The 22709-nt window shown below is 46.4% G+C and overlaps 1 protein-coding gene across 1 annotated transcript; it reads right to left on the reverse strand.

The window, feature by feature from the left end:
• Window positions 1-6: 6 nt before the first annotated feature.
• FBXO9 (F-box protein 9) lies at window positions 7-21814 on the reverse strand. The gene is given in 14 exon segments (XM_078611797.1): window positions 7-300; window positions 1037-1191; window positions 1782-1878; window positions 2394-2489; window positions 3943-4033; window positions 4561-4679; window positions 5573-5687; window positions 9779-9903; window positions 10395-10497; window positions 14090-14147; window positions 17068-17247; window positions 18090-18173; window positions 21650-21687; window positions 21690-21814. Coding segments are annotated over 14 exon segments (1431 nt in total). The 5' UTR covers window positions 21751-21814; the 3' UTR covers window positions 7-191.
• Between the last annotated feature and the right edge of the window lie 895 nt (window positions 21815-22709).

Genomic DNA, 22709 nt, shown 5'->3' on the forward strand with positions numbered 1-22709 from the left:
CTCATATTTTTTTTAAAGAACATGTGAAGACGCTAATATACGTCTCCATAACATCTACGCAGTGGTGACGTGACAGGTCTGTTGCCGCCCTGGTTTGTGACGCACGACCTCTTGATTCCAGACACGTGACCCTATCCCACTCCCCCCTCCTGCAGGCTGGGTATACACTCTCGAGGGGGTGGGGCGCTCTCTTAGAGGGGCCCCTCCGAGTAGGCTGTGAAGCTTTTGACTCGGGAGAAGAAGAACGAGGCGTATTTCTTGTCTATGTCAAAGTTGGACACCACCGTCTCTCCAGTTGCCCTGGAAGCAAAGAGAGACACCAGGTAAGAGCAAGGGGAGACATTTGTCTCTCTAGGTGAAGTTTTTCATTTTTCAGTTTCATTCATTTGGTATCGCCCTGTGAGCCATTCGGCTCTTGAATTGGGTGCAACCACAACAAACAAAAAACTAAAACATGAACAAGAAAACATCTTAAAGTGACTATGTGCAGTGGAGGATACAAAGGGGGAGTGATGCGAGTGAATGACCCCCCCCACCCTCCCTTGAGACTCAGGAAATTGGTATTTTATGGAAAATTACAAGAGAAAATGCATTGAATGTTTTTTTTATGAATGTTAAACCCTATTTTAAGCTTGATATTTCAGGACTGCCAAACCCCTTGAGAAGTTTCTATATTTGCCCGGGTGAAGGTGTTCCACCTTGTTTTGGAGAATGGTCCTGGAAAATGTCACAAATAACTTAAAAATGGTTCTGTATACAACAGTAAGGTGACATTTCAGTTTTTTTGCATTTCAACCAAACCGAAATTATTTCATCTTTAACAGTTGGAATAAGACATATGAAATGACAAACCAAATATCAAGTGATTTAAGGCATGCACACACATCCCAGACACCACAAACACCCATCATCACACACACAGCAACACCACACCGTCCAGCCCACGACCCCAACACCTCACCACAACCATCCACAACACAGCTCATGGTCCCCCGCACATCCCTGTGCGCAATCCCCCATGCCCACGTGCACCCACCGGCAGGTCACTTGGCATGAATGTTGCAGCCACAACAGCTTGTTGAATCTCTGCCGCCCCCCGCACACCAACTGCAGCTCCACGTGGAAGCGCTGCTCCGACTCGGGCGGTGCCACACGGCGGTAACGGCGGTATCGCTGGAAATCCCCGCCCCTCTGCACGAGATCAAGCACGCGTGTGCATGCGTAAGGCACAGTTAATGAACTCACGACAGAGAACACTCCCCACCCCATCAGCGCACCCCCCCCCCGCCCCGTCCACTAAAGAACTCACAGCACAGAGACCTCCATTAGTTGCGTTCACCACAACGACACTCAGTGATGAATACTTTTTTATATATAAAAGCTATTTTATCATGTGTGAAAAGGCTTTAACGGTTTGGTGTAATTTTAACAATTTGTTTTTAAATGTCCTTTTACGCACCTAAAATTGGTTTGTGTTTAAAAGGTATTTAGTTAAATGTTGTTGCGGCTTGGCAGTTGTGCGATTGGCTCACAATCAGAAGGTTATGAGTTGAAATTCCGGTTTATGATTGATTCAGCATATCATCCCTCCGGGGTCGATAAAATTACTACCACTCTGCGAGAAAGTCAGCATAGACTCACCCCTGCTGTAGGAACGTGAAATTTCCACCACTGGCTCAATGCTCTCAACAAGGAGATGACAGCACTGGTTCAACGATCTATTAAGAGGTCACTTTGCTTTGGTTTCAGTCACAATGCCATGCTGGGCGTGAGGCCCTCACCTCCTTGTCGGGCCTCTTGGTGAGGATGGAGAGGACGCGCGTGTCCCCGTTAGAGTCCTGTGTCATACGGAAGTGGCCGTACAACACAGCGTCAATGCTGCGGTGTGACAGGTTGTTAGGGACAGATAAACGGGAGAACGTTTTAGAATACATATCTTAACGGAGACGTTCAACAAAAACAGGACAAAATACTGAAAAACCATCAAATGGTTAGAAATACAACAAAAGATACAAGTTAGGACATATGAGTTGGGCCACTTTGAGACAATGTTAGAGAGACACTTAAAATGAGTAGAGAACTTTAAACAAGGCGGCAAGGGCAAGTCGGTTTTGGATGCATCTCCTACACTTAAAATACTCCACAATTCGATTCCTGTCCACAGCTACCATTAGGGTCGAATGACATCTGAACTGATTCTTCTAAACCTTCACCAAAGCCTACCGACCAGCGTGGTCAAGTGTCGTCAAACAACCAACACGACCCAACAGTGTGGGGAGGTTCTCATCCAATAATCGCCTGACAAGAGGGCTATAAATGTGCGTACATACAGAGTAGGTGGGCATGCGAGATTTGAATGACGGCTGCTGTATGTGGCGTCGCTCGTCGCTTACCGCGTGTGCTTTGTGCGCAGACGTGACACGATGGACTGGGGGTCGTCTGGAGTTGTCAGCATCATCACCAGCCCGTCAGGGAAGAAGCGCAGATACCTGCAGTAAACAGGGACACATCGCACGGAGGTCCCGGACGCAGCCAGCCATCCAGTGATCTACCCCCCTTCTGCCAAGCGATCAACAGTTCAAGACCCGATTTTTTGTCTCATTTGCATTGCCCGCTTCATGTACCGTGCTTCGTTCGTTCCATGAGCTGAAAGGTAACATTTTTATACTATTGCATGTAATTTGCATCTCATAATAATTGATATATTTTCATGAACACGGTTGGATTGGTCTAAAGTGAAAGTGTGTTAATTTTCACTGGTGAAGCGCTACATGCTTATAGGGGACAATGCTTTTTTTTTACTTAACCAGGTATGCACGCTCCACACTGAGGTGCACTAACTCCAATAGAACAATGGAAGAAGTTGGTCTGTACTGATCCAGACAAGCCTGTCTCAAAACTCTTACTAATGAAGGTTTTTTCACATGTAGTAATGAATGGAAATATGCAGACCATCCACAAATATAATGGAAAAACATTCAAAGGTCCGCACATGGATGCGAGATTCTCCTTGCTATCTTGCCATCTCAAAGCAACCTCAAAGCCCAATGGCTTTTGGTCATTTTAAACACCAACCCAAGGCATGAAATAAACCAACTAGTGGGATTGAGCCAGATGTGTAACTTCCACATCCTATGGCGGTGGCCAAGTTTATCCAGCGACCAAACTGTGATGACGTCCCACACCGTGGTATGCATTTTATTGACCCCAGAGATGATGGGTTGACTCGGCCCCCGACTGGGATTACAACTTCCAATATTCGATTGCGAGTCAAGTGCTCCAAGCGCAGTGCCACTTGCCAAGATACATCAAGGCCAAGATGTCATCATGGCCAAAGCTGATGTTGTCACCAGACCTCTCCAATACGTTCTACCCTCCACAGATCCCTCTGCTGCTCCACAATAGAAACTTGACTTCCAAGATCTGCCCTGACAGGATCCCAAGATCTGCTCTCGGGGCTTCCATTTTGGTCACCAGATTCGTGAACATCACCCCAATGCGGGTGTTGCCAATCGCCCTCACCCATTCTGCGCATGTCCCACCCAGCACAACCAGACACATCCTTATTGCTTCACAACTCAACCCTTTTCCATTTCGAGACATCTGTAAGTTGCAGGGTGGGTCCCGTTCACCACTGAATCTCGGAACGCGCAAGCGGTCAGCATTCAAACTAGATTCGGTTAGCATTCATTTTATTGTGAGGCATCGTGTCATTGTTTTTAAGGATAATTGTCCTCACCGCAAGAAAACTGTAGCGACACGACTGCACTCTATGACAGCTGATGCCAAACCGTGCCACACGCCCTCCGGCATGGCCTTTTACTTCCGATTGTGACCAAGACGTGGAAGAAAAACTGATGACGGATATGTACATACACGTACGTCATTGGAACGAGAAAGGGTTAATGGTTGAAATCTATCCACTAAATTCGCCCGACTCACCTGAAATATTCAACCAGGTGCCAGGGGCTGTAGAAGCCGTCCAGGGATTGCTCGCCCTGGCGAATGTAGCTCACTCTGCTGATGTACACCCCTGCATCCCGCAGAACAGCGCTCGTTAACGCATGGAGCTATGAGCACGCGAGGGTCAAAGCCGACGATCATCATGTGTGAAGTCTGGGGATCATCATGCCTATCTTAAATCACCTGCAGTGTATGGCTTTCTTTTTACTGCCTCTCCAATCTCGATTGTTGTTCTCGCTTGTCTATACTGCGTCATTTGTAGTCATTGTCTCATTTCTTCAGTTCAACCAACAGCCTAAAACATTATTATTTGAACTTTGTGTTTGCTCAGTTTGCCTAAATATAACATTAATGTATCACATGCATACATAAAAAAAAATCCAAACATTTAAAACAATCGTTTATGACACGCAACTCGATGCACGCACTTGTGTAAAGATTTGACTCTAACCGATTAATCGTCGCATGCCCAGTCGCAGGCCAACTGTGGGTACAGCGTCTCGTCACGGCACGAGGTCACAGGGTGTCACTGCCGTGAAGTGAGGAACCACACGGTGGGGAGGGCTGTGCAGGTGGCCTTGGCGGAGGGAGCGGTACCATCGTAGCGCAGGCGCGTTCGCTCCAGGAACATGTGCCTCCAGGACAGGTAGGGCGACAGCTTGCCCGTGTTACGGCCCCACACCCTCAGGCAGGCCAGCCGCCAGATCTCCGGGTCCCTGTGCAGTGACAAAAACACAGACTTAAATTACCTGCAAACTATTCCATCGGGATTGCAAGGAACAATCGATGGCGAGATGTTAACTACCTCGCCTGGTCAACAGGATGTGGTGGAATTTCGATTTAAAGCTTTCGTGACTGCAGGGATTCATATTCTTGGTTCTTTCGGTAAAGTCACGTAGAACGGAAACAATAAAATAATACAAATATTAAACAATACAAATTCTCACGTTTCGACTGCAACACAAGCAATCATTATCAGGTGTGAAATCCACAGCAAGAAAATTTCTTGCTGTGGATTTTCTTGCTGTGGATTTCACGTCGAAACGTCATGAGAATTTGTATTGTTTTATATTTTTATTATTTCATTATTTTCCTTCTACGTGACTTTACCGAAAGAACCAAGAATAGTGATGTGGTTGGTTGTATATCTGGATGAAAAAATAAGACTCGGCTTTACCCTTTCTGGCAATAAAACGGGTGTTAAGATGTTCAAACACCAAATGGATACCGATTGCAAGTCGGCATCAAGTCTGCATTAACCACACGTACTCGTGGCAAAGCATGCAAACAAACACGCCCTGATAATATGTGCATTGCCTTTGAAACCGATTGGCCTACACCAGAGACAGCCTTCTTGAAAGTGTAGGCCAATTAGTCTGCTTACCTTTCCTATACTTTGCACTCCCATCATGTTATTGTTTATTGTTTGTTGCTTTTGTAACGTTCTGACCTGCCTCGACTGGAAAGTTGTGAAAACGAGCTGCATAGCCCATCGAATTCTTCCAGTATGAATACATATTCTGATTTTGACACTCATCCATAGAGGCAGCGACAAACACACCGCACATACACATAAAGGCGGGCTGGATTCACGTAGACCACTACCGACCTGGCACACATGTAGAATCCCCGACACACCATAGACAGTTGTTCCAGAGAGCGCAGGTCCAGGTCGCTGGATACGACCCAGCGGAATACATACACCAGCACCTCCACGGGCAGCGCTGGGAACACCAAAGCACGGGCAGAGCATAGAGCAGTACCGTCACACTCACCCGCATGCAAACCGTCGAGCGAAAACTTGTCTGTGTGCTCACTCGAGTGTGGGGCGACGCTCATCTTCACTGGCAGTACCAGAGCCAGTGGTGGAAATTCCAGTCACATGTATGTAGAGCTTCTTTCGCACCGTACGTAGCCAACCGTGCTAATAGTAGCGGGCAAGTTGATCCAAAAGGACGTGCATTAAGTGGCATTACTCATTTTATCCACCCAGAAAAGGTGATCGTGATGGGTTGAGTTGACACTGGGCCAGGATTTGAATTTGCGACCTTCTGATTGCGAGTCGAACGCCGACAGCGTTTCTTCATCTGCCAGGTTCTTGCGTTCCAAGCACTCAGCACCAAAGCAATTGCCCTTGCATTAACAAATCGTACCCTCTGTCTGCAACGCAAAACCCACACTTCAAAGCATACAACTCTCGCCACAGGAATTTGTCAGTATTCCTCTTCAGCCTTAGCCAATGGCCCAGAGGTCTGCAGACACGCGCTCGATACGCGCGTACATTCAAGTCGCGGAGGCTCTCGCACGTCACAGAAATTAACGAACCTCCGTCTCCAGTTGCTTTACAAACCAAGAGGCCAGGGGCCAAGGGGGTTGATTTTCTCCACGTTCGGGAGTAACATTGCCAAGATATCATCATCCGCTGGGCCACTGTGCAGACATTCCGTCGCGGCATCTCGCTCGGGTAAACTCTCCGTTCTGCCGCGCCGATGTTTATCGGAAAGGTAGGCTGGCAATCGTGTGGCAAAAACAAGCCTCGCCAGCCAGTCCATAAACGGAGCCTCCTCTCAGGCAATTCAATCGGCAGGCCTAAGTCTTCCAAACCTATCTTACGTCCCTTACCAGTTGACCACACCTGACCAATACGAAGGTAACGATGCATTGATTCACCAAATCAAATCAGTTGTAACACTCAAGATACGTGCTTTAAATCATGTGTATGATCAAACTATTTACGTGCGATAATCTACTAATTACGATTTCTTACAAAATATGCGCGATTCACTTTAAGATTGCGTTCGTTTTTTTGTCTCGATTAGACCGTCTTAGCTGCACTGTCTGGTCTGCACGTTCCATAGCATTGGTTTACAACCTCTTGCTTGCCGCATGTCCCCTACCAGACCTATCAACTGTCCATATACCCCTACCAGCATATGAGTTCAATATTTGATTAAATAATTGTGATGCTCTTAGTTACATGTAATTAAAACCGAAGCCATTTATCTCTTAACTTAACAACAATGACTAAATATTGACAATGTAATATTTCCACATGAACAACACACTTCCGTACAGTTTAAGTAATCTTTTAAACACCACACTACACAGCAGGAAAGTTGAGGATCACTGGGCGTGGAATAAAATAAACGGTGTAAACACGAGAGGGCACAAGCAAAGTATGTGGATGGCCGAGGCGTCCAAGTTCATGGGTTCACCGAATTCCATTCGACAGATAAGTACATGGCATTAGAATTGCTAGTGCACACACAATGCGCATACATATTTTTTACACTTATTTATCCAGCAAAGCCTCAGCGAGTCCCACTAATCTTTTGCCAGGAGGATCCTGCCATGTTTTTGCAGTAGGTGGCAATGACTGCTATGTATATTCCAATTTAGTCATCTCCTTCGAAACCCCGCGTGACCTAACCCAACGTGACCATTGACATTCCGTGACCCGTGTCGCATAACCCTCGAGATGTCACTTGGTATCCCTGGGAACCGCCCGTTCCATAATGCATATTTCAACGGTACTATCCCATTCGTACAGTCTGCACCGTCACAATTTGTCATACCATATCATTTTTGTGCTCCGTCTCGTTTGTTACTTGGAACTCATTTAAACCATTAGCCTCAATGAATCATTTGCAGAACGCAAATATAATTATAGCCGGATGCAGAATTCTATGCATGCATCAGAGCATAAGAATCACATCGTCCCGACTAGAGCCCCTGTGACAGCACACACACAAGCGAGTCACAAAGTGCCACGTTCGCGGCATACATTTTGGCAATGACTCAGGAGGAATAACCCCCAATCGTGAATTAACATTCAAAATACAATCATTGGGAGACATTTCAACGTCCAATCACCTGCAGGAATCGCAATGTCCAATCGATCAGCCAAGGGTTGCTCAACATCCAATCAGCAGGAAGCTTTGTGGTGATGTTCAGCGATGGTATAGAGAGATGCACATCTGGCTTATCTCATCTGCCGTGATATATTCAGAGAAAGGGAGCAAGAAAGCATGCTTGGACTATGCCAGCCATGGTGCTCAGTGAGTTTTACTGCAATCAAAGTGACTATGAACTTCCGAGCATCTGCAGAATCTAGGAAAGCGATAACCCAGAATAGCAAAGCGTATCGGGTGAATAAACGCACGCGTTTATGTTCCTTTTGTGTCACCCGCCGCTCACTTGGTTTTATCATCACAGGCGAGCCACGTGGGTTGTTTCTTTTTCAAATGTTTTTCTCTCTCACGTTTCGCCGAGTGGTCGTTATTTTTGTTTGAGAGCCTCAGGTGCTGCACGTAGCGTTAAAAGTGCAGCTCTCTCTCCCCCTCTAAACAATGCTCACGTCAATGATGGGGTTTTACGGTCAAGTTTTGGGTCATGAAGATGCACAAAAGAATGTATTTACAAAGACGGTGGTGCCTCGGTCACAGCCGGAGAGAATAAGAAAACCGTGGAGAGCGTGACTTCCTTATAATGACATTTCATTCGTCTTTCCGAGGTGGAAAAAAAATCCGAAGCACATTTGTGACTTTCAATTATTATTTCTTTATTTCGTGTAGCTGCGGCACTTGGAACGAGCCGTCAGCATGGACGGGTTCAGGAGAAACCACTTCCGGAGCCCCAAGAAATAAAAGAGTAGTGCTTGACAACACTCAACAAGGCACACGGCACGACCTTGTAAATAAATTACACGATGGCTTCACGGCTTCTCGGGCTTTCACGCGCCAAGAGATTATTTACGTCAATAACGCGATAAAAATTATAAAACAAAGAAATGTTAACGTTCCGAGTGTACCACGCACAATTTACGCCTAAAATCAAGAGCCTTCTTCCGAGCCGTGGATTTTTGGATCAGCCTGCGATGCAACCCCTCGATAAAGCACCTTCACAAGCACGGCACTGTGTTGTCGCTTATCGTGCGCGGCCCGGTCTGCTGTGACGATGAGCGATACACGCCCACGCGCGTCTGTGCTTGTTTTACCAAAAAAAACGTTTCAAGCGCTGGGGAGAAGATAGTCGATTTCTTTAACCGTGTTTTCATACGAAAACAAATGATGCAAAATTATGAGATACGAGCGTGGTAGAAAAAAAAAATAGATTTTTGGGGGAAAGATATGAAGGAGGGAAAATAAGAGGCGGTCGGTCGCGCTTGTTTTGTGGGATCGCATGCGGACCGTCAGTAGAGCAATCACGACTCATTGCTCTGTGACATTTCATCCGAGAGCGAACGCATGAAATGCGACATTTTCGAGAACGCATACGGTGGAGTGAAGACAGCACGAGCACGGCAGTCGTGCGTGTTTGTGTTGGCGCGCGAATGTGTGCGAGTGTGTGTGCATATATTAATGTCCTGTGTATGGTTGTGCAAGCATGTGTATCAATGTGCATATGGGTACGGATGAATATGGGTGTGCGAGTGTGTGGCTATGTACCGGTTTTCAGGTGTGCAAGTGTGTGCAAGTGTGTGCAATAGAGTGCAGCGTGTGAGTGCAAGTATGCAAGCATGTGTATTTGAGTGTGGGCATATGTGAGCGCATGCGTGCTTCCGAGCGTATGTGTGTGTGCGAGCAAGTGCGCGAGCAAGTGTGTGTGTGTGCAACTGTGCGGTTGTATGTGTGCAGGTAAAACAGTGCACGCGTGTGCAAGCGCTTGCGGATGCGTGCAAGCGTGCATGCAGGCAAGCAACTCCTTGCAAGTGCGTACGGATGTTTGTGTGCGAGTGCATGCGGGTATGTCAGTGTGTGTAGGTGTGTGAGTGTTCAAGGGTACGTTTTGAGTGTGTGCCAATGTTCTCTCTCACCGGAAATGTGCGTCTGCCTCGACTCGGTGTCCCGCCAGCACAGTTTCGGTTGAGCCTCCTGCAAGCTCAGTTCACTTTGGAAGGAGGTGAGGAGGTTCGTCACCGCGTTGTCCTCCACCGCCTCGCTGAAGGAAACCACCCATCCACTCGTTCATTGACTGCGAGCTTCCACTCACTCATGCGTTCACTGTCAACTTCCACTTGGGGAGAACGGTCAGCAAATATTACGAGCGATGGACTATACTCAAGCGTGGTGGCACACGCCTGTAAATTCAGAGACTTAAGAGGGTGGAGGTTGACGGATTATAAAATCAACAAGAGACAACACAAGGGTGACATAACATCACTTCCTGGCTTTTCCCATTAGGCACCTCCTGTGACGTTCCTTCCCGCTGGTCACTTCAGTTGTTCCTCTGCCGTTATTGTGCAGCATGGCCACAGACAAGGCGTTGGAGATCAGAGATTATACTCCATCGACAAGGCCCTGCGCAATCGCGCCATTTTCTCTTGAAATTATAATGACCGACGCTGCATCGGGGAGAGTGCAGTTGGCCCAGCGATGCTCGCTCAGTGTCAACAACCCCACTATGCTTCGTGCGGGCCGGGCCAAGCTTACCGATTGTCCATGTCTCCTGGCGAGCCATTTTCGCCCTCAAAATCATTCACCCGGAATTCGATGTCAGGCACCAGCTGCATCGCCTGCCGGTAAAACTTGATGGCTGGAAGCGCAGAGAAAACAAAAACCCGCAACAAAGAAAATTGTCGCTATTTTATGTTATGATTTACGCCCCCCCCCCCGCCCCACCACCAGCGTATCAACAATGTCACATTTCGAAATTGCGGTTCAATTCTGAAAGTTTTTTGTTCAGAATCAGAATCTTGATTTATACCGGCAGAATCCGATGAGCTATAAAGCTCTTTTCACAGATGTCCAGTTGTTAGTTTCATTATCCTGTGTGCGGGACCCACATGGATTGTTACATTGCCGCACTGTGAGAAATGGCGATGGGGTGGGGAGGCCTTCATCCAGCAGTGGACAGATTATAACCGAGATGATGGCTTATTTCGAGATTATACAATCTACAATGTTGAGCGCATGGTACGTTGTGTGTGACTTGTTTTCGATTGCACTCCCTGTGCCTTTGCACTTGTTTGTTTATTGTGTTTTCCCAGGTCTCCATTGCAAGAGGTTTGGGAAAGACTTGTATGCAGTAGTTGTGTCAAGGTAACTTAACCCAAACATGCAATATTGTAATTTAAACATGTAAACCACATGGCCAGATGTTTTTGTTTTACAATTAAATCATTACTTATTACCGTCACTAAGTTATTCGTCTATTATTCAAATTGATAACCTGTTGGCAGAATGTGAAACTGAAAGATGTGTTAAAGCTTAAAAAACTAAGTCTCTTTCATTCCAAAATATCTTGGCCATCTGACCACTCTTGCATAGTTTTAGCTTGGGACGTGATTCTTATGCCCATTTTTCTAAATAATATTCCAATGTTGCTATCGGACAAAACAATTTCCACTTGGAACTCCCATGGCAAGCAGTGTACCATCTTGGGCAAAGGGTGGCTCTGGAGGATGTCAGAACTACTTCCGAAGTCGGTCCCAAGGGGCCCGCTTTAGCCACACTAGGGGCACACAGACATTGGTAATTGTTTGCTGATAACTGCAACAATCGCCGCCTTCAGCAAACCCCAAATGCCTCCCAGCTAATGCTCACGTATAGACTCGCGAGCCTACGTGCCAAATTCTCTTCTTGTCCCAACGTTTATTTCAATTGGATTTGTTTTTTTTTGCAAAAAAAACCTGCTGGTGCCTCAATCACCACTGAGGAGGAGTGAAGAGGTGAAGGGGGGGGGGTAAATCATCCAGGTGATGTGTTTTGGCCATGTCGCTGAGATGGGAATCTCTCCCTAAGTGCGTGCGGCGTTGAGGCTGGAACAAAAGGCGGCCAGCCGTCCCCGTCCGATTTCGCGGTCGTGTCTCCTGCTCTCGCGCGCTCGCCCGGCAGCCCGCTATCCGTTTGGCAGCACGAAACTAAGACAGCCAGCCGCAGCCTTTGCAGTGCTCCCGTGACAACTTAGCCGGCATTTGCTACATCATTTAGCATGAGACGGGCATGGGCTGACTTGCTCGTATCGCATTACAGGCAATTTGAAATGAATACGATTAAACCACACAGGAGACAAGACGCTAGGCACATAACCAACAACAAGGTAAATATTTACAAAGATAATTCAAATGTATCATTTAATGTATTAAATTGTAAATATTTTAATATTTCCTGTAAATTGTTCTTAGTGGGGCAATTACAAAAAAAACTGTAATAGCTAACTGCTTAAACGATAAATGAGGCAACTTACATCTATGCTTAGGGCTCTAAGTCAGTGGTGGATATTCTACATTTTTATGGCTGGGGTCAGTCTACCATGAAGACAACCAATAATAGACTTTAGCAGAAAACAGTACTGATATTATTGACCCAGAGGGATGACAAGCTGAGTTGATGAGGATTTTAACTCCTGACCGTCAAATAACGTACTTGCTGGCAGTACTATTTCTCAACTGTCACCATCATCACCCTTGCGAGTGAGATTAAATTAAAAGACTGCTTCAGTGGAATAGACGTTTTCGTTTGGAAAGACTGGTCCCGATCATGGGAATGTGGAATGTCCACGACTGGCTCAGGACTGCCAACGAAGATAAGCCTTAGAGGGTATGTGACTTGTTTAGTGACCCTGTTTACAAAACTAATTGAACACGCTTGGTGGACAGGAGTGCCGCTGTGTTTCCATCTTGTGGTAAATTGTGCCTGTCCACAGAGTCCATGACAGACGTTGCTCTCGCTCTTATCAGTGACAAACTGCCAGGCCAACACGGGCGGTGACAAAGAAAGCGGCAGCAGCAACAACAGAAAAAAAAAAGTGTTAAAAAAAAAAACACCGAGAGGCCGTTCCGGCACAGTCGCCCCTCTCTCCCCACCGTCACCTGACCGAATTCCCCGGTGTCATGTTTCACGGGACCAGTGGCCCTGACCGCCTTTCCCTGCCATCGCCCACCCGCTCCTCCCCTACTCCACCATCTCCGGTGCAAGGCATGCGTGCCGTTCCATCATCAGCCTCGGCCCCCAGTCGAACCCTAAACTTCAGCGGCAGCTTAGACGCCAAGCGCTGACCCGACCGCACACAGGTGATGCTTGCCCACCCCCCCCGCCCACCGCGTTTCCAACACCACGCCACCCTCGCCTAACCTAGCCCTCTGAAGTTTGGAAGACTTAGGAAGCGAGGCGGCAAAAATAAGAAAAAGAAAAATGAAAAGAAAAATTGAGGGACGACCAGCATTTTGGAGAAGGGAAGTTGTCAAAACACTGCTGTTGGAGGGCCTTCGATGGTGGGGACCGAGGCTTCATGATGGCATTACTGTTTGCTGAAACCACACAGACGCCATGCTATTCTGAGTTACACCAGCTTGAAACTTGTCTTCAAAGGAGAGAGTATAACATTACTGCACTTACTCATAATCTATATTATGAAATGAAAAGCGAATTCAGACATTCCGACCGGATGCCCTTATTTATAAGGCTTCTATTGAAAGCACTGAGCCAGTGGTGGAATTTCCACATTTCTAGGACAGAGACCAGTCTATCCTGAAGACAGAAAGAAGGCTTCCCGGAAGAAAACCTACACATTGAGATCTCTTCTCTCAGTGACCGTAAATAACCTATGTCTGAATTACCCTTTTAATTTACTGCACAATGTTATACCACTTATTACCGATAACCATTGTTGTTTGTTGCCAGCCTAGGGGGAGTATGGTTGCTGTCAAAGTAATGTGGAATATGAACCAATAGTTCAGGGTCAGCAGCAAAGCTGAGTGCTACAGCAGCGGTTGCTTGTTGAACATATAAAAACATTGATTTTATTTCATTACAGAAATCCTTACAGTCTCGTTTTCAGGAGTGCCCCAGGAATGTTTGACCAGTTTATTTTAGAATATCGATTCCCTAAAAAGTCACTCTTGCTCGGCTTACCACCATCACGGCTGGCAAACACCAAACGTAAAAAAAAAACTGCACAGATGTGATTTGTGAGCAAATGTTTACAGTAACGCAACGCTGACACTGACCCTGAATGTTGTGATTTTTATGTTTCGCAAGGGATTTGAAGACGAGTAATTGTGATGTTTTAAGTGGGAAACCCTCGGATTTGTGGTGACCCGGATCAGGATTACGGGTGAGAGAAACGCAGTCATCACAAGCTCCAAATCCCCTTTAATCCCAGTAATGGGTGCTGAGTTGGGTACCTTCATACAGAGCCCCCTCCTGTTCCAGCTCTGCAGCTCTAATGAACAGCTCCCGCGCCTGCAACGCAACACAACACAATGTGGGTTTATATAGCATCAAGTAGGCCACAACGTGGGTTTACGTAGCGAATACAACAGAACGTGGGTTTACATAGCGTCTAATAGGACACGTGGGTTTAAGTAGTGTCTATTACACAACACAAAGTGGGTTTATAGAGCATCTAATATACACAATGTGGGTTTACGTAGTGTCTAATACAACACAATGTAGGTTTACGTAGTGCCTAATACAACACAATGTGGGTTTACGTAGTATCTAATACAACACAATGTGGGTTTACGTAGTGTCTAATACAATACCAATGTGACTGCATCTCATGGCACTGTATAGAACTGACACGGCACAACAGCGCAAACATCGTCAAATCATGATCCTCTGCAGATAAGAGTTGACATCAAAAAATACACAGCACAAAAAAAATAAACGGCTCTTGTCATTAGGCACATGGCAATGCCTCAATTAAAACGTAATCTTACAAGCATGATACATCAAATTGAAAGTTTAATAACAGGATATTTACAAGCAATACAAATCACATGAAAATGATATGCTGTTACACTGATGTAATATTTCAAAGCCGTTGTCTAATATGTGGTTGACCAATGTTCGTCTTGCCAGGGTTATATTCCGAATGTGCTACGTAACGACATGAAAACATTCCCATTGGAGATCTTAAGACGAGCAATGCTCCACATTGTCAATGGCCTGAGAAGATGTTGTTACAGAATTACTTAAGTCACTTCAAATCTCCTTTGTCAACATGAGGGACACACTTTTAATATGCCCTGCAATAAATGTTTGGTTTAACACGTAGGCTTTCGCGACCAATATTATTCATAATCAACGTTTTTGGGTTAGATCGCATTATTTATAAATGTGTCGTAACCCTCCACCACCCGACACGGCCAATCAGCAAAAAGTGTCACGTTGACACTCCCCCCTCCGCCTCAAATCGTTGCACCTGATGAGTTAAATGATGACGTCACCCTGCTGCTGCTCTATTTAAGACCGGGAGCAAGAGCAGAGCCTCACCATTCTGGCGAATTGCTCGATGATGCTGGATGCAATTACCAGTGAAACGTCGTACTCAAAAAATGGTAAATGTTGTGGTTTCACTCTTCAACACACCAGTGGGCTAAAGCAGTGAACTATTTGTCTTTTGTTAACGTGACACTTTTTTGCTGATTGGCCGTGTCGGGTGGTGGAGGATTACGACATATTCATAAATAACGTGATCTAACCCAAGAACGTTGATTATGAATAAATGTTTGATAAGTGTCAATGAAATGGAAAATGTTACATCTCCAAGCTGGGATAAGTCACGGCTCGTAAAATTACTAATCTAATGATGGATTTTTCACGTGCAGTTATTGCCGACCAGGCTGAGACCATAAAATCAATAACCCGAGAACCTGGCTTAATAACGAGCAGCTGAAACCCAGATTTAAACCCAGGTTGTGAATGATTGCTGGCTCAGTGTCTCTCTACCACGGTATTAGCCCAATAAGCAACCTGGCCACCAATGAACAAAACGAAGAACATTTAAAGTGACTTTCATCTTAACGACTGCCGTACCTTGTAATACATCACCACGTCGCTATAGGTAAGCGTCACTGAGAAAAAAACTATAATGCATCACACTTGAGCTTAAACTCCGACAAACAACAGGCACTGTGGAGCACGTGCAGAAGCAACAGTGCGATTTGCATCCGACAATAATTCAGAGAAGTGTAGTCCCGTGGCTGTCACACAAGGGCGTATGTAGGCTTCTGTCGGGCGCAGCGAGATTAAATGAACCAGCGATGGCCAAACGCCACTGGCCAGAGCTGATCTACGGTACGCAGCCCCACCTGCTGGTAATGACCTGTCATGTACAACCAGGTGCGCAGCCTCTTGTTACGATTAACCAATTGACACTGATTCAACGCTCACTCGGCAAGCATCGAATTCAGTGCTTTATAACGGAGTATTTAATGTTAATGTTTGCACACGTTTCCCCTCAGGCAATGTTATTGGCTTAACTTGTTCAAGCGAATGAATATAAAATGTTTGATCGAAATCTCGGTATGAATGAAATCGCAAAGTTAATCGATCAAATTTTCATTTCTTGTTTTACTAACTGTAGTTTATTAAACCAATTTCTTTTTGGTCTCATATTTCATCTTTATTCTGTATTTGTTGCAACCCAAGGTTCACTTAAAAAGACGTTGACTCTCAACAGTTTATCACCTGGTTTAAATTATGATAATGTATTAATTTTGAACAGACCACTGCACATATGTAGCACAGACGTACATTTAAAACAATTCCTAAGCACAAAATAAAATTTCATTTACCAAAGTGTACAATAAATAAACGAAGAAATCAGTGCACGATGAATATCATTTTTAGAAGGTCAGATTTCAACCTCCTCTTAAATTATTTACAACTGCAAAGCAAATTGCACCGTTGTGGAACAGATCCCAGAGCTGCGTAGGGATACAGAAAATGCCATGCCGACTATTTTGAAGTTGGTATGTGGTTGCACCCAAATGACCTGACGAGCCGATCCCTGCAAATCTCACATGGGAACATAAACTTGAAGAAGCGCCTTGATGTAGGAGGAAGCCATGGAATGAAGAACTTCACATGGATTGAAGCAGGTCTTGGAATTCACAATTCATAGGGAAATCACTGTTGACATCCCTACAGAGAGTATTCATTTTATCAACGCATGTAGAACTTCTTTCGCAACATACGTAGCTAACCGTGCCAGAGGGCTTCAGAAATGTCATAAAGCGGCAATACGTATCTATTAAGCAAGAGTGTAATGATACATTTTAATGAGGGAACCAGTGCATTGCTACAACCCTAAATAACGAGTATGGGTGACGGTGCCAATTCGGACTGCCAGCGTCTCTCCCCCTTGTCGCCGCACCTGCTCTTCTGCGCCGAGCGTTGTCTTTGCTCGGTCTTGTGACCCCGGCTGCACCGGGGACGGCACGGGCAGCGGCGGGGCTGTACCACCGGGCAGGGGGCCCTCGCGGGCAGTACCCCCTCCTGGGCGGCCCCCTTTCAGCTCCGAGCGCCAGCGCTCCCTGAACGCCTCCAGCTGCTCCTGGCGGCGGCAAAGGACACGAGCCTCAGGCGCAACCCAGGTGGAGTGCTTCCTCTGGCCCCATTATGTTACAACACAGCATCATGTGGATTCACAAGTGTGACCAAACGTCCCTCAGCTGTAGAAGACACATTCGGCACGATTTGGCGAGTGTGTAGATTAATTCTGTGGTCTGTCTTGCCATTGAATTCTGTATCGGCCGTGCCTCATATGCACTTGACATTTGCTCTTGTCGTGTGTGCCATTTCTCATTTGTGTTGCTCGTATGTATTGTCGCATTTGTAATTTCTCTCTCATTTGTACTTGAAGAATGGAATCGGCTGTATTTCAAATGCACCATTGATGGCATGGGATGAGTACGTTTCCAACTGGAAATTCAGCAACAGATCACCTTGTGTCAGGCAATAGCCCTGAAAGATGACATGGCAGTATAATAATATAAGAAATGCCTTTATTTACCCAGGAAAGCTTTAGCGAGTCTCAAGTATAGCTCACGAGAGGGTCATCCAAGGGAAAACTTAATCAATCCCATTAACGAGTGTTTGGTGACTTCTGAAGTACCATCAAAAATCTGGAAAACATTGTTTGTCAATAAGTCCCAAAAATGTACTCCAAGAGCTAAAACGTGCCAAATTAGTGAACCACCAATTTAATGCAGTATTTTTATGCTGCCAATTGTGCCCAAGATAAGACCAGTAAATCACCACAACTAAAATCCATTTAAATTATGCAGGAAACTAACTAGGTGCTTTCATGCTGGGTTCAATCCTAATCAAGGGGGTGATTAAGGCTCATGGGATAAGTTGTAGAAGGATCATTAAATGCATTTGTTCTGCACTTACATTCAGATTCTTTTCTGATGCAGCCTCTTGCTCATCATCACTGTCATCCATGAGAAAAGAGAGATGATCTTTGTCTCCTTCAGCCTGTTAATGCACACACACCCACACAAATACATGCGCACACACATACTCAACAATGTCCATTTCCCACTAAGTAAAGGTGATATCACTATAGCGTTCCAGATCTTCCCATACCACATCAGTCATCTCCTCTCAAGCTTGTGCTGTACCCCTTTGGCCCCCTCTATCTGGTCAAAGTGAAATTGCTTTGGCATGCAGTAACTGGGCATGCAGCCCACACAACCTTGCCTGCCAAAAAAGCTTACTGATGTGACTCTGTCCAGAACATTCGAGTATCTGTGAGCTCATTGCAGCGTCCAGCCTGATTAAACCCAGGAAGGAACGTCGGAAAGCCAAATGTTTCAAGCATCCGCAGGTGTACCTGTGAAAGGGACCACGTTTCGCAAGCATAGAGAAGAGACTTTATAACTGTGTCCGAGAAGACTCGGAGACGTGTGTGGAGTAACATGCCAGGCAGTTTCTACACAGCGTAGCACGAATGATGAAAATAGAATGCTGTGTGAGTGATCCGAAGCGAGACCTTTGCTACCCAACCGAGAGCTGGTCATTAGCACACTATCGGGTATGGGAACTCCTCAAATATCTCCACAATTGCCCTATTACTCACGGAGAGGTAGAGGCATGGAGTGTTTAATGCAGGGGCGGTTTCTTCATTAGGGCGATTGGGCGACGCACCACCAATGTCATTCAACCACAGAGTCACGCTAGCCGTCACTGTGCCTCTGGATATAGTCCAATCAGCGTCATGCTACGTTCTGTGGAGTACCGCCTCTTTTTGGGCGATTTCCCTCCGGCTGAGAATCGCCCCGAGTAGTCCCATAGACTTACATTCAAAGATGTTTTTTTTCGAATGGGAGGCGCTGCAATGCATTCTCTATGGCTTCCGGGAGGGCTCGCACTAACGTGCTTACGTCATCATACGTAAGCACGTTTCATCCAACAAAATTATTTGTCGCCACCTAGTGGAATCTTTAATAAAAGAAACATGAGTGGATTGTATTAATAGTGAGTATAGAAACAAACAAGATGTATTGTAAGAGTCACTTTATTTTTCATTAAAATTAAAGAAGTGAAGTTGCCTTTACATGCTTAAGCTGTTAATTTATCCATTGCATGGGTGGACCTTATCCTTATCAATCATCCAGACATTTGCCCCCCCTGAGAGATTTTGCAGGAGCCGCCACTGGTTTAATGGTACAAAATATCTAGGCAGGTGCAGATGCAGACATAGCAATTGCAGGCGATTTAAGTTGATAAATTCCCAGGTCCAACTCAACGATTCAATTTAAATGCCGAAAGCTCCAACAGCCAAACATAATTGTTTACGGTAAATAATCGAAAGAGTATCAGGAGGAATCTCCCAAGCCATGTTGTGCAGCCGCCTTATTTACGCACTGTGTTTTAACAATGTTGGAACACTTGTTAAAGTTTATATCCCAGTAGAGAGGCACTCCTGGACTGTACAACGTCGTTCATGAGTCATGAGAGAAAAAGAAGATTTAAAATGTATTTTAAATTACACCACTAGATCGGAAGGATGCAAATTCAAATCGTGGCAGGGAGGTTGACTCATCCGATCACCGCTGCGGAGTTGATCAAGATTAATACGACGTTGGACTTTGGATAAACTCGCCCCTGTCATACGACTGTGGAAGACACCGTTTGCACATGGCTATAAACAGGATAGGAGCACTGCCTCAATGCACATTTGCGCAGGAAATTCACTTTGTTTTTAGACATCACTTTAGCACGCATGTCTCTCAAAGTGTTATGCAACTGTTCCCATGTGGACCTAAAGGCATTCCGTTTACTTCATGTCAGTCTATGGGTATTCATTCATGTTAGTGTTTAGCCCCGTACATAGCTGTTTTTGGGAATCACCAATGAACCAAAGCCCGATTGCCGCTGTTGTTATCCTGTAAGCAGCATTAATTTGTCATCCGCGTTAACCTTCTGGCGAGGACCAAGCGAACTCTAACATCTTCAGCCATTGCCTAACCACTGCCGGATGAAGGCATCTCCTACCACCGCACAGTGTGACAGGCAATCTTTTTCAGTTAACATTTTACCGAGAAAATCCCTTGAGCTGGAACTCGTTTGCAAGGGTGCCAAACGTGTTATAATCATCCAACAACGACGCCAAGGATTATTCCGAGTTATGCAAGATATCGTAATTATCGGCAATTCACCCGCATTGGCTCTACCAAAGCGTAACTGGCGATGGCACACCGAATGTTGAAACCGGTCTAGAGCCTGCTTGTGTTGAAACAATGCTCCAGGATTTCTCCACAATTCTTGGCTGTCCGCCTGATGATGCTGGTTGTAATTACTCGCGAAACGTCATCGGTACTCGAATTGTAAATGCTGTGGGTTTACTCTCCGACACACAGCGGTGTGCTGCTGTATTAGTATCGAATTGGCATGTGACAGACCTTACTAATTGGCTGTGTCGGGTGGTGGTGGCGGATTTAACGACGCATTTATATTTACGCGATCGAACCCAAAAACTTCGATTATGGATATTGGTCGCAAAATCCACCGACCTGTTAAACTCAAATGATACTCTCGGATGGGTTATGAATTACTTTTCTACATTTTATTTTATGTGGAGACGCAGATATGTGGAGGAGACATTGTGTGCTTGCGTCTTGTCGCAAACAGCTGTTATGTAATGACACGTACACACAATTTTTTTTTAAAGTCTACAACCCGTACAGTAAGTAGGTCAGCAGCGTGCGTGACGTCACGCGCAGATGGGAGGGCGGACCGCGTAAGTGACGTCATACTCGCACGCTGTTCGCAATAACATCGACAATGACGACACGAGCGACCGCTGCGATGACGTCACTACCAAAGAAACCCCCCCCCCCCCACCTGTCAAAGAGAAACCACGCAAGCTGCAGCTCCTATTGGCGCGCAGGCCGTCACGTGGTGTTGTAAACACCCCCCCCCCGGCGACCAATGAGCGTCGAGAAGGGGTGAGCTGGTGTCAACACTGCCGTGTTGGCTACGCCCCCCACCCCACCAACAACAACCCCAACAACAACAATCACCCCAACAACAATAACCCCAACAACAACAATCACCCCAACAACAATAATCCCAACAACAACAATCACCCCAACAACAATAATCCCAACAACAACAATAATCCCAACAACAACAATAATCCCAACAACAATCACCCCAACAACAACCCCCCCAACCACAACAGTAACCGCCGCCACTCGCCACACAGTGGCGGTGACGTCACCACGGCACTCGTGCCAGGCTACGTGCGCGTCTAGACCGACGGTGAAGTTGTAGAACGCCCTGCTTGGCAAAAGGAGGTCAACAGGAACAGAGCCAGAGGGTGCCATGGGGTCGGCCGACTTGAGCCGAGTGCACCGATGCAACTCCACCCCTCACCGCCACGAACGCCTCTCGCGTCTTCGCCTCAACGCGACCGCGCGCCGAGTTTAAAAGCAATCGCCGCTCACCATTTGCACCCGGCTCGAGCGAGGGGTTGTCGACGACGCGCGCTCGCCACGCGGCGCTCAGCACAGTTCACGGTCGGTGAAGCGAACGACGCAGCGAGCATCGCTACGAGCCCTGCGAACCGCGGCCATGGCTGAGACGGAACTGCGAAGCCACGCCCCCCTCCCCGTACTCGCTAGACCACGCCCACTGAAGCAAAGCCACGCCTATTTTAGGGGCCGTCCGTAAATGACGTCATGCACCTAGGGGGGGGGGTCAGACGTTTGTGACGATGTGTGACGAGTGGGGGTTTGAGAAATGTGACGTCACATCAAAATGCGCAACTTTAAATAAATATAGACAACAGGTTCTACTTAATTAAATATACTTTTTAATAAATGTTTTCTCCTACAACATCAGAGTCAGCGCCACATTAAATACGCACTACAATGACAATAGTTTAAAGCGATTTGAAGCATGTTTTATTTTCAAAATGGAAATATGGTTTTGGGGGGGGGCAAAGCTTTGTGACGTCATATTTGAGGGGGGGTCTGACTATTTGTGACGTCGTGTGACGAAGGGGGGGGGGGGTAAAAAATCGTCCAAAATCGCGTGACATCATTTATGGACGGCCCCTTATGTGTTACAAAGACCTTTTTCTCCTGCAACGTCACCTGTTCTAGGGGTCACCACGTACGGACACGCCCCACACACAGCCGGCGCCGCCCCCGGGCCCTGCAGGCCACGCCTCTGTGACAGGCCACGCCTCTAACTGCGGCAGGTCACGCCTCTAACTGCGACAGGCCACGCCTCTAACTGCAACAGGCCACGCCTCTAACTGCAACAGGCCACGCCTCTAACTGCAACAGGCCACGCCTCTAACTGCGGCAGGCCACGCCTTCATGATCGCCTCGAGTGGGGTTAGCAGAAGCTAACCCCACTCGAGGTGCGTGACGTCATTTATGGACGGCCCACTACCTGACACCCCCTTATCAGTGCCTACCTTATTACAGACCAATTCAGAGCTTATTGGTCACCCTGTCCCCCTTATAAATCTCAGCGTTCTTCCTCCAAAGTCCCATC

Source organism: Lampetra planeri, chromosome 2, assembly GCF_965212315.1.
Source record: "Lampetra planeri chromosome 2, kcLamPlan1.2.h2, whole genome shotgun sequence".
Classification (NCBI taxonomy): Eukaryota; Metazoa; Chordata; class Hyperoartia; order Petromyzontiformes; family Petromyzontidae; genus Lampetra; species Lampetra planeri.